This window comes from Fusarium coffeatum (assembly GCF_003316985.1).
Source record: "Fusarium coffeatum strain FIESC_28 chromosome Unknown BRIP53273_contig_81, whole genome shotgun sequence".
Classification (NCBI taxonomy): Eukaryota; Fungi; Ascomycota; class Sordariomycetes; order Hypocreales; family Nectriaceae; genus Fusarium; species Fusarium coffeatum.
This window is the reverse complement of record NW_022157877.1, coordinates 51,580-65,213: the sequence shown is the minus strand read 5'-3', so window position 1 is coordinate 65,213 and position 13,634 is coordinate 51,580. Positions and strand designations below refer to the sequence as shown.

Sequence of the window (13,634 nt, the reverse complement as noted above, 5' to 3'; positions counted from 1 at the left end):
ATTCATCATTATTCTTACTTTTCGTCATGGCCAAATTGCTGCTCAGTTCAGGCCAGGTTCAGGTCATCGCATCCTGCTTCGTTGGTAAGAGACATTCTCACCGCTGACCGCATTCCAGATGATGGCATACTAATAAGACATTGAACTTCACAGTCGTGACTTGCACATTTGCGCTCTTCATTAGCGGTTACATCATCCAGCAAAGAACCCTCAACCAGCTCCGCACGGCAATCAAACCGCGCGTTGATACACGCCCGTCACCAAAAGTCTACCTCCCAGAGAAGTTCCAAGTGCGAACGAAGGAGCTTGAGGATGGCCGAGTCATCGACATAGACACAGAAGCCGATATTGAGGTGCGACGCCAACGTCTACTGGTAGAGGTCAAGGAATCGAAGCCCAATGTCGACGTCGAGGAAAATGATGCCTCGGTGAGAAATCTTGAGATTATCAAGCAGCTGCAAGCCAAGGTGGTGGACAAGATGTCAACGCCTGAGGGGCATGTCGAAGCACCAGTCGCAAATCACAAGCCTGTCAGTAAGGCCAAGAGGAGAAAGATGATCAAGCAGGAGCTTCAAAAGTCGGCGCAGGCCGAGGATGGACTTTACTACCAGCGCAGGATGTGGTAGACTGTCTCACTAATAAGATTATGAGCTTAGGATGTTTTATGGAAACGACAATTGGATATATGAACGGGATATTTGAACGGGATATGCAAATGGGATATGTACATGGTATATGATTTATTTAAGGATAGATTGAAAAGGTAGTTTCGAATGGGTCTGGAGTTAATGTTACTTCAATTACTTACTCTCTGCTTCAAACATCGTGACATCCTGAGATGGGCTCCTCAGATAGAGCTTATTCTTTGGGGTCTTAACAGTGCATTATATCGCCGGGAGTTGTTAAGATCGTTATGATACCCGCCTTGAAACACCTGAGTGTAGTCCTTCTTGATGATACTCTCCACTGCGGGACACCAACAGCTCAATGAAAGCAGCTTGGCGCAGTGGAAGCGCGGTATGTCTCTACTCCACCTTGAATTAAATACCAGAGTACTAACTCACTATAGCCGGGCTCATAACCCGGAGGTCACTGGATCGAAACCAGTAGCTGCTATGAAGCATTCTTTTTTTGCAATAATGACCATTGCTATATGGCCTTTCGACTTGCCTTGAGATGGTATGTGGCCTACATCTTGTAGAGTAACTCGACTTCAAGTATCACATTAAGATGGCTTTGTTTCTTTTTGAAACGTGCAAGTATTCTCGCTAGAATAGAACCCAATTTGAGACATCCACACTTTAGATGCCGAATGCCTGTGCAGTGCAACAAAACACTAAGTAAACGAGAATACAATACCCCTTTGTCAAACAAGGCGAACGGTCCATCACGAAATCTTCCGCCTAGACATCATCACTAGCAACAAACAAATCTCCGAATTGTTGTCTAGGCGGTCTAATGTTCAACGGTGTCTTTAGTCGATCACAACAAGCAGGGTCCAGGCTTTGAGAGAGGCAAAGTTATCCTCTCCACTGTCTCCAGTCAACAACCGACTAGAAGCAAAATAGAAGCGAATTTGAGAATTTCTCGAAGCAGTCGGAAACGTCGCACGTTTAGGTCAAGCACGGGCTGCTTTGCTTAATATCGGGCATCGTGAAGGGACTTCACGGGACAACTACAACGCCCAACCCGGCTTTCGGGTGTCACTGGTTCCCAAGGATATGCCGGACAACAGTTCAGGGTCCATTTACACGATGGAGTCGTGCCATTTCCAAAACATGGATTGGGCTGCTTCAAAGGGCTCGGACGCTTGTACAAGTCCTTTGGCGTGGTACAAGACGGTACTTGAAGATAATTGAACCCTAATATGAGGCTGAAAACAGGTTCTGCCGTAGCTAGTGGCAAATGAAGAGAGGTCTGTGTTGATACAAAGGCCCGAGGTTGGTATCAACTGAGGTGAAGTTCGAGACAAACGGTTGTCCCGATGGTGGAGCATGAAATGGACCCTTGATTTTTTTATGCTGCATTGACCAAACAGTCGGAAATCTCCAGAGTCTGACTTGTCTTTCGTCCAATGTTTCTTAGCCGGGAAAAAGTAAACGCGCACAAGCCATGAGTCGCTCAGAGGGAATGAAGTGGGGCTCATGATGATGGAGTCAGGTCATTTCTAGCCTGTAGATATCGTCGAATTGAACCTCAATCAAATCAAACTCTTCCTCTTGGTCAATTCTCGTTGAGATTTGGACCCTTCTCTCCACACCTCGCTCGGACCCGAAGACACCAGACCTGAATCCCATTCAGTCAGTACACCATATCCACCACCGTTCAAAAATTTTGCCTCTACTTTCGCCAGATCTCGACCAACCTCCGAGTGGCACACGGAGCTCCCGACTCTCCCTTCGGAATCCATTACTTTACCGACCGATAATTGACCCCGACGAGTGACCCACGATGCCGGCGTTCCAAAGCAAGAAGTTCCGGTCTTCCGCCGATATGAACCGTATCGGCATGCGATATCGCAACCTGATGAACAAGCATCCCTTCCTCATGTTCGGACTCCCCTTCATCTCCGTCATCGTTGCCGGCTCTTTCGTCCTCACCCCCGCCACTGCCGTCCGCTACGAACGCTATGATCGCAAGGTTCGCCAGATGACCAAGGACGAAGAGCTCAATGTGCGCCGATCTGCAAGGAAGGTGGATATGAAAGAGGAATACTACGTACGTCTTGCACCGTTCGGAATGGTAGAAAGAATGCTGTTTGTGATCTGAGGTACTAACATCTTGGTAACAGAGACTTGCTGGCAAGGACCTTGACGATTGGGAACAGAAGCGTGTGAAGCGACTTCCTGGTGAGAATGATGGCTTGCTGTAAATCATGGCATAATGGCTCCCTTGCTTTACTTGTATGAAAAGGCATCCCGATCTTGACATATCGACGATGGCATTAAAATCGGTCTCTTGTTAGGGTTGCAAAGCCCATGATAACGACTGCATCGACGTCATCACCGCCATCCATCCCAATGTTGCGGCTGTGGAAACACCACGGAAGCAAGGGTCGCCAAGAAGGGCTGTGTTCCGTATGTGGATGGCATCAAAGGCGTTTGGGTGTTTTGGAGATGGGCGCGCGTTCGTTTGTGTCTCTGATATGGCGTTTATCGAGGGAATAAAAGGCACAACTCCCCTATCGTTCCAATCGGAGACGGCGGAATCGTGATGGTTCGCGGCTGTAGGGACGAGCCGCAACGTCAGTGTTTGACCCGACCCAGCGGTCAGAGGCTTCTCAGAGACAGTTGTGAGGATGGAGATCGGAACTCGAGTGAGGACATCTGACGAAAGACTGAACGAATATCGATGAGTCTACGGAAGTTCGATCTTGATTTTAAGCTGTTGGAGGGTGAGATGTTTCACAGGGTTGAAACATATGAACTTTAGGGGACGGGATGTATGAGATGGTTGACCGCATCGAGCAAGAAACTCGAAACTCCAACAATTCACATCTCTGAGACTTGCAGATGTTTCGTCGGTCATGGAGTGCAGCAATATCGCGCACTGCAAGCACTAGTCGGTGCAATCCATCTACCCTACTGCACCACACACTTGGGAACAGATATTTGATTCATCCATCGTCGATAGTACCAAGGCACAATGCATTCTTACCTGGCTGACGGCCGACATTGAATTACCGCAGGATCAGACTATGATTCTCCCTTGCATCGAGTCACGTTGACACAAAGCCCCTGCATTCCGCAATTTCCGTCTCTAGTACGCTTTGTCCTTTGGCAAGGCTTAGTATGACTGTCATGTTGAGTGCGTGCAGGTACAGTACACGGACTACAGTACACTAGGTATACATACGCATTTCTGATTACTATCATGGCATTTCGCATCGTGCCGCTGCATCTAAATCGCGATGGATGATCGCCTCAAATGACTTGATATGGCATCCCCATCGTCGATCCGGAGAACGCTACAAGACCGAGATTGAAACTCCTCACAGTCTAGCATCCCAACGAGTAACTGTAGTGGCTGTCGCATGGGCTAAGAAGGTCCTAAGCCAAGATATCACATCAACGGGCCAGAGCTAGCGAATACTAGAGGATGCTAAGAGACACGCCAGAGAGGCAGCTATCGAACGGGACGACGCGTAGTCTGGTAATCAGGAAATAAAGATGAAAATGGCGGTGGTTTTAGCTCACGATAATAGAGGGTAGCGCAGCTGGGCAGGGGCCAGAGCGCCACGCCAGCCCCCGCGTTGAAGTGATTGTCAGGGCCATCGATTGGACGGCGAACTGAGAGGCTTACAACTGAAGCTTGGAGTCAAGCGAGACATTTGACATTAAGTTGATGATCGTCAGGAGAGTCTCGGTCTCGCATATGCTCATGCGCATGAGCTATGATGAAACTGTGCTGTCAAGGTGATGATGCTGATGTAAGAGAACGTGACCGACTCCTCGATCCATCCACCAGGCGTTGGGATCGATGACATTTACAAATGAACGGAGAAGAGACGGAGTTCAAATAGAGAAGGTCGTTTGGCTTGAAAAGGACCTGGCAGAAGAGGGGTTATGGCCAATGGTAAATCAAGGCATGATGTGTGTGTATATTATTTCAGGTAATAATTGGCAGTCGGAGGCGATGATGATCACGACCATCATTCAAGTTGAAAAGGTGGTGTTGAGGAGTGACTGCAAGGTACTGATTGTACCTGCATGTATTCAGAACGTACGAGTTTCTATGATCCGATTTTCCGAACAAGGCGCAGCCACATTGAATGATGAATGACAAGAAACAATCAGCTACTCTTGGCCCTCGAGATCATGTTCATTGTAGGGTAACATCCGGGCTGGGTTCTCCGAATCGACTCTTCTCTTCCGTGATGTTCAGACGAGAACTCGTTTGTGAATGGTCAGACCAAATCTTGGAAAGTTTGCCAGGGACCCTGGTCTGAAGGTCATCTGGTTTTTGACCAATGCCAAGAGTCCTTGCCAAGCCATCTTCTGCCAACTCGGCAATCAATTGACATTTTTTCCTTCTGAGGTTGTGAGAAAAATGCAACGTTGGTTCATGGTTCGTACCAGTAATTGGGGATCCAATAACCTTTCAATAGCAAACAACGCCCGTTCCTTTGGAATACGGGAACTAAGAAGAATATTGATTGCCCGCTTACATGGACAAGTCTAGAACTTGATTGCGCTCTCTCAAGGATGACCGTGGTGTCGGTAACATTTGCAATCAATTAATTGCATGCATGACCCTATAGCAGGATATTATTGGAAATCGGGGACCTTGCCTTATGCAACCCTACAGACCGGCAAAGAACAAGTAAAGAAGCTGCAGTAACCAAGGCAAAGGGTCAATAGAAACGGGTATTATGATAGTGAAGGATTATCATCTGTACTGCATATTTCTTTTTCTGTTTCTTCGTCACATTTCTAATTCTAGTAGTCAGATCAACATCATCGTTATTTTCCTTGTTATAATCTTTAGCAACCAGGTTAGTGGGTTGCATTACCTGCATGTATGGAGAATATTTGGGAAGCCCGATTCTGAAAGTTGACAAAAGATGCGAATAAAAAGCAAAAAGTTGAGACCCAATGCTACGGTAAACCTTCAGCTCTACTGTATCAGTAAGCTGCAGTAAACTAAACTCTCCGCTGAGGTGCGCCCGGAATTGGCGACGATAATTGAAGACGGGACGAACAAGGACAGGCCAATAGCACGAATTACAAGATTGTACAGGGGCCCTGTAAGCTGTAAGCTGTAGGCTGGCTGGAGCTGTCGGGTCAAAGCGCCACTTCCAAACAGCTGTAAACCCAGTTCGGCTTCATCGTGTCCCGAGATGCAAGGAAAAACCTTGACCGAAAGAAGAAGAAGAAGAAATAAAAATTGAACAAAACACCAAATGCCGAAATGTTGGGTGAGATCTACTGTAACAGTAGCATAGTATGGAGTCAAAGTGATAGTGACAGAGGGAGGGAAATTGGAATTAACCTTGGCTTCGGACTTTGACATGTTTCCATTCGGACTGGAGCTTTCGCTTCTTTTCCTTAGCTTGGCCATTACTGATTAATTACTATTTTTTGTTTCCTTCTCCAGAATCTCCGCCATCTTATCACTATCACATCCTTCATTCAGTTATCGTGTCCGTAAATATTCGGTTCGGAGCCGGGCAGCACCAGCGCCGAGCCTCATTTTAATCTCGTTTATCAAGACTGGACTGCCAAGAACCACCAACAAGGAGGAAAGCGAGTCGCATCTTTCGACTCTCTTTTTACTCTCCACTGATACCGTCATAGTAGACAAGCGAGTTTGAGTTCAGCTACGCGAATGTACTTGTCGGTCTACAGACTCCAGTTAACGAGACATTAAACCCAGTAATATCTCCACGAGGAGACCCTGGATCGTCAGTGCTAGCAGGCGGATGTCAGAAGAATTGTCCTTTCAGGATTAGGATACAGAAATAAAGCAGTCTAAAGGCCGACCCAAGCTAGTCTAAGATGACTGAGTTATTTCGTCTCTTATGCTGGCCAGGGTCAATTCTTCTGACACCCGAGGAGGAGGTGGTGAGTTACAGCGCAGTACAGCACTAAGAGCACCATACAAAATACAGTAATTAAAAAGTGCATGTGCATGTGTATCGTGAATGCACAATAAAAAGTGGAATGAGGGGTTCAAAGAGATTCACCGCCAGTGTTTAATTGACCACTAATGTATGTCCAAAGGGTTCAATTGCGCGTTTTTGACTTCACGATCTGAAGCAGTCTCCATTATTAACTTGATTGCCATCCATAATGAAACAGATCCTTCCTTCCTTCCTCCACCGCCACAAGCTGTAACTGCGCTTGTAGCGGTCAGTTTGAGTCTCTCTCTCACTGTGAATCGCTTCTCGGTCTAGACTGATAACATTCCATACCCAGTTTAAATGTTAGTTATGCCAGAGACACTGTTCTTGGCTCTGGCTCTGGGGTAGGAAAGGGGGAGCTTTAGGGCACATGATAGTGTCATGCACGATGCAGGTGAGATTCGCATCACAAGTCTGAATGATGGGACGGGATGGGATGGATGCTCTGCATACGCCGCAAAGTAGTGTAGTCTAGACACTGAACATGGGGCATACCGTCCGCCGGGAAAGACATGGGCATTATCTCGATAGATCTCAGCTTCAAAAGCAAAAAACGTATAGAAACGGGACGGAAGTAAAATGATGATTTACAAGGTATTGACTCCAGCTCCAAGGATTCACAAGGGATACTGGACCCGATCAGAGGTCATCGCCGAAAGATAACGATCATGTCTCGAAAGACTCGAGTACGTGATCGCGAACAAAGCACATTTTTGTCTCAACTGTACCTGCATCTGCATCTGGTCTGGAGTAAGAGAAAAACGTGTGCCTGATGGTTGACACTTGACACCCACATAGTTTGTCACTGAGTGGTTCGCCAAGGCGCCGCCTCGTGAATGCAAGGGAGAGTTATCACACAATTTGAAGCCGAGTACGGAGTAGCAGCGGTGAAGACATCCTAACATGATCAATTTCACTTTATTTCTCATTCATGGGGTTGTGTCTGTTGGTAGTTAGTTAATTGATTACCTGCAGTAGTAAGTAGAAACTAGACTGATACGATCCACAGCTGAAAGGCATCGGGACCGATACAGTAATAGAGTTTCGGCTGGCGCGCAAGCCGTAGACAAAAGACAGCTGAGGATTTGGAGTGTTGTCGGAGTTACTTCTTGATTGATTTTCAGCAGTTCAGTGATCGGAGTGGCCGCATCTTGACCAAAGTACGTGTCGTATGTTTTGGGATGATGATCTGTTACTAAAGTCGTGGGATGATGTGCAAAAGGTGACGTCTAGGTTAACCCTTCTTTGGAGCCACGACAATTGACAACGCTGCTGTGCGATAAGATCAGCGCTGGCGTACACACGAAACAACCGATAAACATTGATCAACCAACCATTCAGAGTTTAGATGAATGTTTCCATGTACTTCACTGTAGCTCCAGCTGTATCGTCGATTTGCGCGTATATCATATCCATGATGATTACTTCCATCGGCAATTCCATGACGGACTCACGATCAAGCTCAAAGCCCAGGCTTAGGCTCCAGCTCAGAGACAACTGTTTGCTTTTTTCTTTTTCTTCATGTTTCTACAGTTCACGGAGCTCCGCCCTGCATCTTACAGACATGAGTTGGGAGCGAATAAGAATGGAATCCATAGGAATCTTCAGGCACGGGCCCTTGATTTTTCAAGGGTTCTTTGCTTTTTCCTACTGTAAGCTCAGTCAGCTAAGGTACTGTTGATGTGCTGGCTGTACTGTAATCAGGCACAGACACAGACACATCCATACAGATTAAGAAAAACCCTCCGCATTGACAGGGATGGGGTGTAAGTAAGCCAAGACTGGCGGTCACTCGGACTCACGCGTGAGAAAAAAGAGGCTTAAGGGAGAAGGAAGTAAAATGGCGATAGACGTTTAGATTTTTCGGCAAGTTACTGAAGTATCTCGGGAACTATCATGATGGCGCTGGGCCTGATGACCGGGCTGTCTAGGAAAAAAGAGGCTTTTGAGGCGTGGGCTAGCGAAAAGGCACCGGGCACAGGCCCAGGAACACCTTTCACTGTAATCAGGTACGCCGATGGTCTGGACCCCAGCGAGGCTTACCTTACCCATTCTCTACAAAGAAAAGAAAGAAAAAATATCAGAGAAAAGAAAAAATGAAAATGTGTCCACTTGATACCGAGTTTCCGATGAGATTAAGTGAGGCGAAGCCTTGGAAAGTCAAAATCATTATTTTTTTTCTTTACAGCGTAGTATTTTATTGTCTGGTGTTTCGAGGACGGGCTCAAATGTTTCTTTACCTACAAGGGCTTCCCCAAGAGTTGAGGAGACTCAGGTACCAAAAGGTACATCCAGCGAAAAGACAGGGGTCGTTGATCAGCGGGACAGACGCACCCCCCTGTCGTGTCTTGAGAGAGTGAAGAGATGGGAATCTCTGTGAAAAAGGTGCGTCAAAGACCAAGATCCAAGTGGAGATCTGTTAAAATGCCCACCCAGGTCAAGCAAGAGAGACACAGGACCAGGGTACGAGATCAGGTCTCCAGGTACTCCGCCGTCTTTTCTGGGCGTAAAGCTACTAGCTAAATCTACAGGGGTGGTCTACAGGGATATCCGCCCACTTCGGCTGTGACGGTTCGGTGGATGACGTTCATGGTGTGTGGTAGCTCTTGCACTTGCACTCTCTCTGCCTGGGCTGTACGATAAAATACGAATGCACTCATTATTTATAGACTTGAGCATCCCATCTCCGGTTATCTCGGGTCCTTCTCTCACTGACTTCAACAATCCAAACTCTGGCCATTGTAGCCTACACTAACAATCGAGTATTATATATCATTCACGATAATACTCTTTTTACTTTACTCTTTCACTCACTTACTCACTTACTTACAACCACAAACATGCATGTACTACAAGGATTCGGCCAAAGACGCAAGTCGTCTCGCTGCCCAAGAGACCTACACATCCGAAAGGTTTCATTCTCGGGATCCTCTCTCTCCTCCGGCTGCTCTCTATCATCATCTTCATCATCCACAATCTCAGCCGTCTCAACACCAGCAGCCAGGACACCTACAACATCAAGACCCGAAATCGACCCTCTCGCCTCACATCCCGCCTTCCACGCACCACCAAGATTATACGAGCGACCTTTCAAGCGTATCGATGAACCCGAGCCTGTCTTTTACGGTACCGACGAGGCAGTTATCGATGAGGAGGATTTTGTCGAGCAGGATGTTGCTGCTCAGCAGCCTACTGAGATGGCCCTGCCTCCTCATGTGAGCCCTATGGATGCTGCCGACGAGCAGGGCAATGAGCCCAAGGATTACTTCTTCACCACATTATCAACAAGACCACCGATGCCCAAGTCTCGCTGGTCAGAATCTACTATCCAGAGCATTCAGACCTTTGACGACGATGAGGAGGATGACTCCGAAGTCACCCAGTCCGAAGACTCTGAAGACGACAACGATGACATGTCTGTCCTTGAGATGCGTCGTCTGTCCCGTCACTCCTCTGCACTAAAACCCGCCTCTATCAACGCTACCTTTGCTGCCCGACCTGGTCTGGCACCTAAGCGTCCTCCCATGCGATCCCTCGACAGCGTCGACAACTTTATCCGACGCGGAGGATGGAAGCGTCGTGGCATTGTCTTCCACAAGGAAGACCTCGAGTGCCAGGACCGCAACAGCTTCTAAACATTATCTCATCTCACCTCATCTCAACAACCACCTACTCACTCTACCTCAACAACTACCTTACTCTCTCACTCTTACACACTGGACATAATCACTATTTTCATATTTTCTTATATCTTTGACGATTTCTTTGATACCCATACCTCTACAGCACATATCTACTGCTTCTTTCTCTTTCGCTAAACGATATCTCACGGCTGTTGTACATCCTTCCCTCACACCCATAAATTGGGCTTATCCTTTTTCCTCATTTCATCTCTGTATACATATTAAAGGGCCTGGAGTTTTGTCTTTCATGGGCTATGGGATTACTTGGGAAAGCGACAAAAGCGATTATTCTTTTTTATCTGGTTTTATTATGGGCACCTGGAGGTATGCGATCATGGGTTTTACGGCTTTCCACACATTGCATGTGGTGGAATACAGACACACACACACATATTACAGACATCTTCTACTACATATTACTCTACTATTACTCTTACTCTCACCCTCACACATGGGCGGCTTTCTTCTTACTCTACCTACTCTATATAGAAGCTTCTTTATGAGGCTGAAATACTACCAAACACTTTGCCGTCTCCATATTCTGCAGCCTCAACTACAGTGCATGTCTTAGCTGTCCTTTGTGAAATTTTGATACTCGGGTCTAGACAACATCCACTTTGAAGCTGGACCCAGCATGTTGGTATTGTATGGATCTTTGGGTGGTCCAAGCATCAGTGTCAATACTGGAGTTTCAGCCTCAACATTTCCACAATAATCTTTTCTTTTTTTGTATAATTTTGGAATGAGGATGAGAATGGAGCTGAATAAGCGAACAAGACCCAACGCTTGGTGTGAGTGAGCGGTCTCACCGAAACGTGGACCATTCACGTCTATCCCATCCCATCACATCATCGTTGATGGTTGAACGCAAGTTAACGGGGCGCATTGACTGCTTAGCGAAAGAATTATGGCTGGGCTAGCGTCAACGGTCCTTGGATCCCTGGTCTTGGATTGTCTGGTCTGTGATAACGATTATGTTATTCTTTTCTTTTTTGTCGTATTTAATGATGATGACAAAATCATAGCATTACAAATGAGTCACTTCGTGTTGAGAGTGTCTTGGCAGTGATGAGTTGAGTGTGATTACATTAAGCGATCGAGGCTGAGTCTTCCAGAAGGGCAGGGCCCGCTCATTGAAACAACCTATAATCCATGCCGGTATTAAAATTCACTGTAAATTTTGGCGGGCAGGCAGTCAAAGTCTAAGAGTCAACGGGCGGCCGCGGAGTTGCAGGGTCTCTGGTCATGGTCATTCAGTTTATGACGATCATCGGTTCACGGCCAACTTAAACAGAGCACGCACAAAACTCACGGTTGCCTGAATTTGGTAGGTTTAACCCTTTGCAATTTGCCTTGAACCTTTGGCCGTTTGACCGTTGCCGTTGGGCGCGAAACTTTCTTGTTTACTTTGACCTTGACTTTGCCTCAGCCTCAGGGGGAGGCGAAAAAGGGAAGAGGACCTGGAATGAATGCATGACTTCACTGTAATTGGCATGTGGCAAATCTCGGTCTGGCGAATCATCTACAGCGCAGTATGTGCCCTGTTTGATGTTTCACGTCCCCTAATCTTTTTTGTTTTGGTGGTTACGTGTAATTGAACATCCAGACTGGATGATCAACGAGCTGAAAGGACACAACGTCTTTCTAATTCCTGTCGTGTCTGGGATTGACGCTTATCGTAGATCTTGAATATATGCAAAAGACGTCAGTGGTTACGGGTAGCTTGTTTCAAGACGCGGAAGCGCGCGGGAGCTATCATCATTCATGCATTAAGATGTACAGTATTCTACATCATCAACTGTGGTGTACTGTAGCTGAGGTCAATTGCTTCGTCATCAAACTGTAGATATCGGCAAGATGATGAAAGACATTACACTACAGATGCACCCAGCGTATTCAAGCCAAGTACAGCCAAGTACTGTAGCCAAGTATAGACATAGTTTGTAGGCCTGTTTTTTTGAGGTTATCCACGGAACTTTCCAGGCTGCGGGCACAGCCAAGAACTCACTCAACTCATTACTAACCAACCCTTGCTCCAAGCTCAACAATATCCTTGGAAGTTTGTTCGGATTCTACGGCAGTGTTCTCTTGATGTACCGAGCGTATGGTTACTTACGAACTTCTACGGGCGATGACGATCTTCCGTATTCCGTAGCTTCCGTTGGTTTCAGAACAAGGTTCTGTGGTGTTTAATTCTATTTTCTTCTGTTCTCTAGACCTCAACTCAATTCAAGTTACATCAACTTGGACTTGAGCCTTAAAATGATGGGCAGACAATGCTGAAGCTCTTGTGGAGAATCAGCCTTGGACTGTGCTTTTTTTCTTGTGAGTGAGTGACCAACTTGATATCGAGACTATGACGATGATCTTTGGACTAGACTAGAGATTAGACTAGACATTTCTTCCCATCCATCCTTTATGCAATTACCATGAATCCTTCTACAATTGCATCAACTCAAAACTTGATACATTTTGAACCCGTCGTTTCATGAAACAAAGTTAACCAATGGTTCCATCCTCCAAGAATACCGGCATCTTGTCTTTAGTTGCAGTACAGTACTGCACACTACTAAGCAACTAGTATCTATCCACTACCTATGTCACTCATCCCCATTAACTAACAAAATCGTCACATCTACATAGTTCCCACTGACTCGGCATCCAATCGCATCAGGGAATCCTCTCCTCCGGACTTTCGGCTCCAGCCTGACCGTCATTGATTGGATATACCATTGCGGCTCCGGCTGGAACCCTACTGTCGATTCTGAGCGAGAGAACTTCTTAGCCAACCACTCTCCTATTTCCAATCCACGATCTACCGGCTCGCCAAGCTACCGGCGAGGCTGTCTCGTGGTTCTTCTGACCTATCACAATATCCCAGTTGCAACATCCCATCTCATCTTGTAAGCGAAGCGAGGCCCATCGCGATCTCCTTCGCATCGAGATGTTGCATGCTTAATCGTCTTTCCCCTTATCCCCTCTTCTCGTCTAATGCTTGGCTGGTTTTGTCTTATCAGCACCACGCGACTCAAGAGGTCCGAAGCTAAGGGATGGGAGCTAGATTGAACCTCAGAGTGGTCGGTTCAGGAGACTGGTGCTCTTGGTTGACATCAAGGAAACGTAGTCGTTCACCTGGCTGCGATCACAGCCGGGCCTCGTGATCCATGCTCACATCTTTATAGCCTCGCACCAGGCCCGTGGGTTCCTTGAGCTCACACCATGCTCAAAGGTGTTGTTTTAACCAGTTTCCCTGGTTCTGCGGGTTTCAAGATTGGTGAATGTATCTCCAAGTATCCTATTCTCAAGTGATCAGGAAGACCAAGACCCAG

The 13,634-nt window shown here is 46.8% G+C and overlaps 3 protein-coding genes across 3 annotated transcripts; all 3 read left to right on the top strand.

Moving 5' to 3' along the window:
- Positions 1-26: 26 nt before the first annotated feature.
- FIESC28_03875 (uncharacterized protein) lies at positions 27-626 on the top strand (the record flags this gene model as incomplete). Its single annotated transcript, XM_031158024.1, has 2 exons — positions 27-84; positions 154-626. 2 exons carry the CDS (start codon positions 27-29, stop codon positions 624-626), a joined length of 531 nt encoding a protein of 176 aa, XP_031017883.1.
- Positions 627-2,451: 1,825 nt separating this feature from the next.
- Positions 2,452-2,872, top strand: FIESC28_03874 (uncharacterized protein; the record flags this gene model as incomplete). The annotated part of the gene is made up of 2 exons (XM_031158023.1): positions 2,452-2,718; positions 2,792-2,872. The coding sequence occupies 2 exons, from the start codon at positions 2,452-2,454 to the stop codon at positions 2,870-2,872; spliced, it is 348 nt and encodes a 115-aa protein (XP_031017882.1).
- Positions 2,873-9,462: 6,590 nt separating this feature from the next.
- Positions 9,463-10,257, top strand: FIESC28_03873 (uncharacterized protein; the record flags this gene model as incomplete). The annotated part of the gene is made up of 1 exon (XM_031158022.1): positions 9,463-10,257. The coding sequence occupies one exon, from the start codon at positions 9,463-9,465 to the stop codon at positions 10,255-10,257; it is 795 nt and encodes a 264-aa protein (XP_031017881.1).
- Between the last annotated feature and the right edge of the window lie 3,377 nt (positions 10,258-13,634).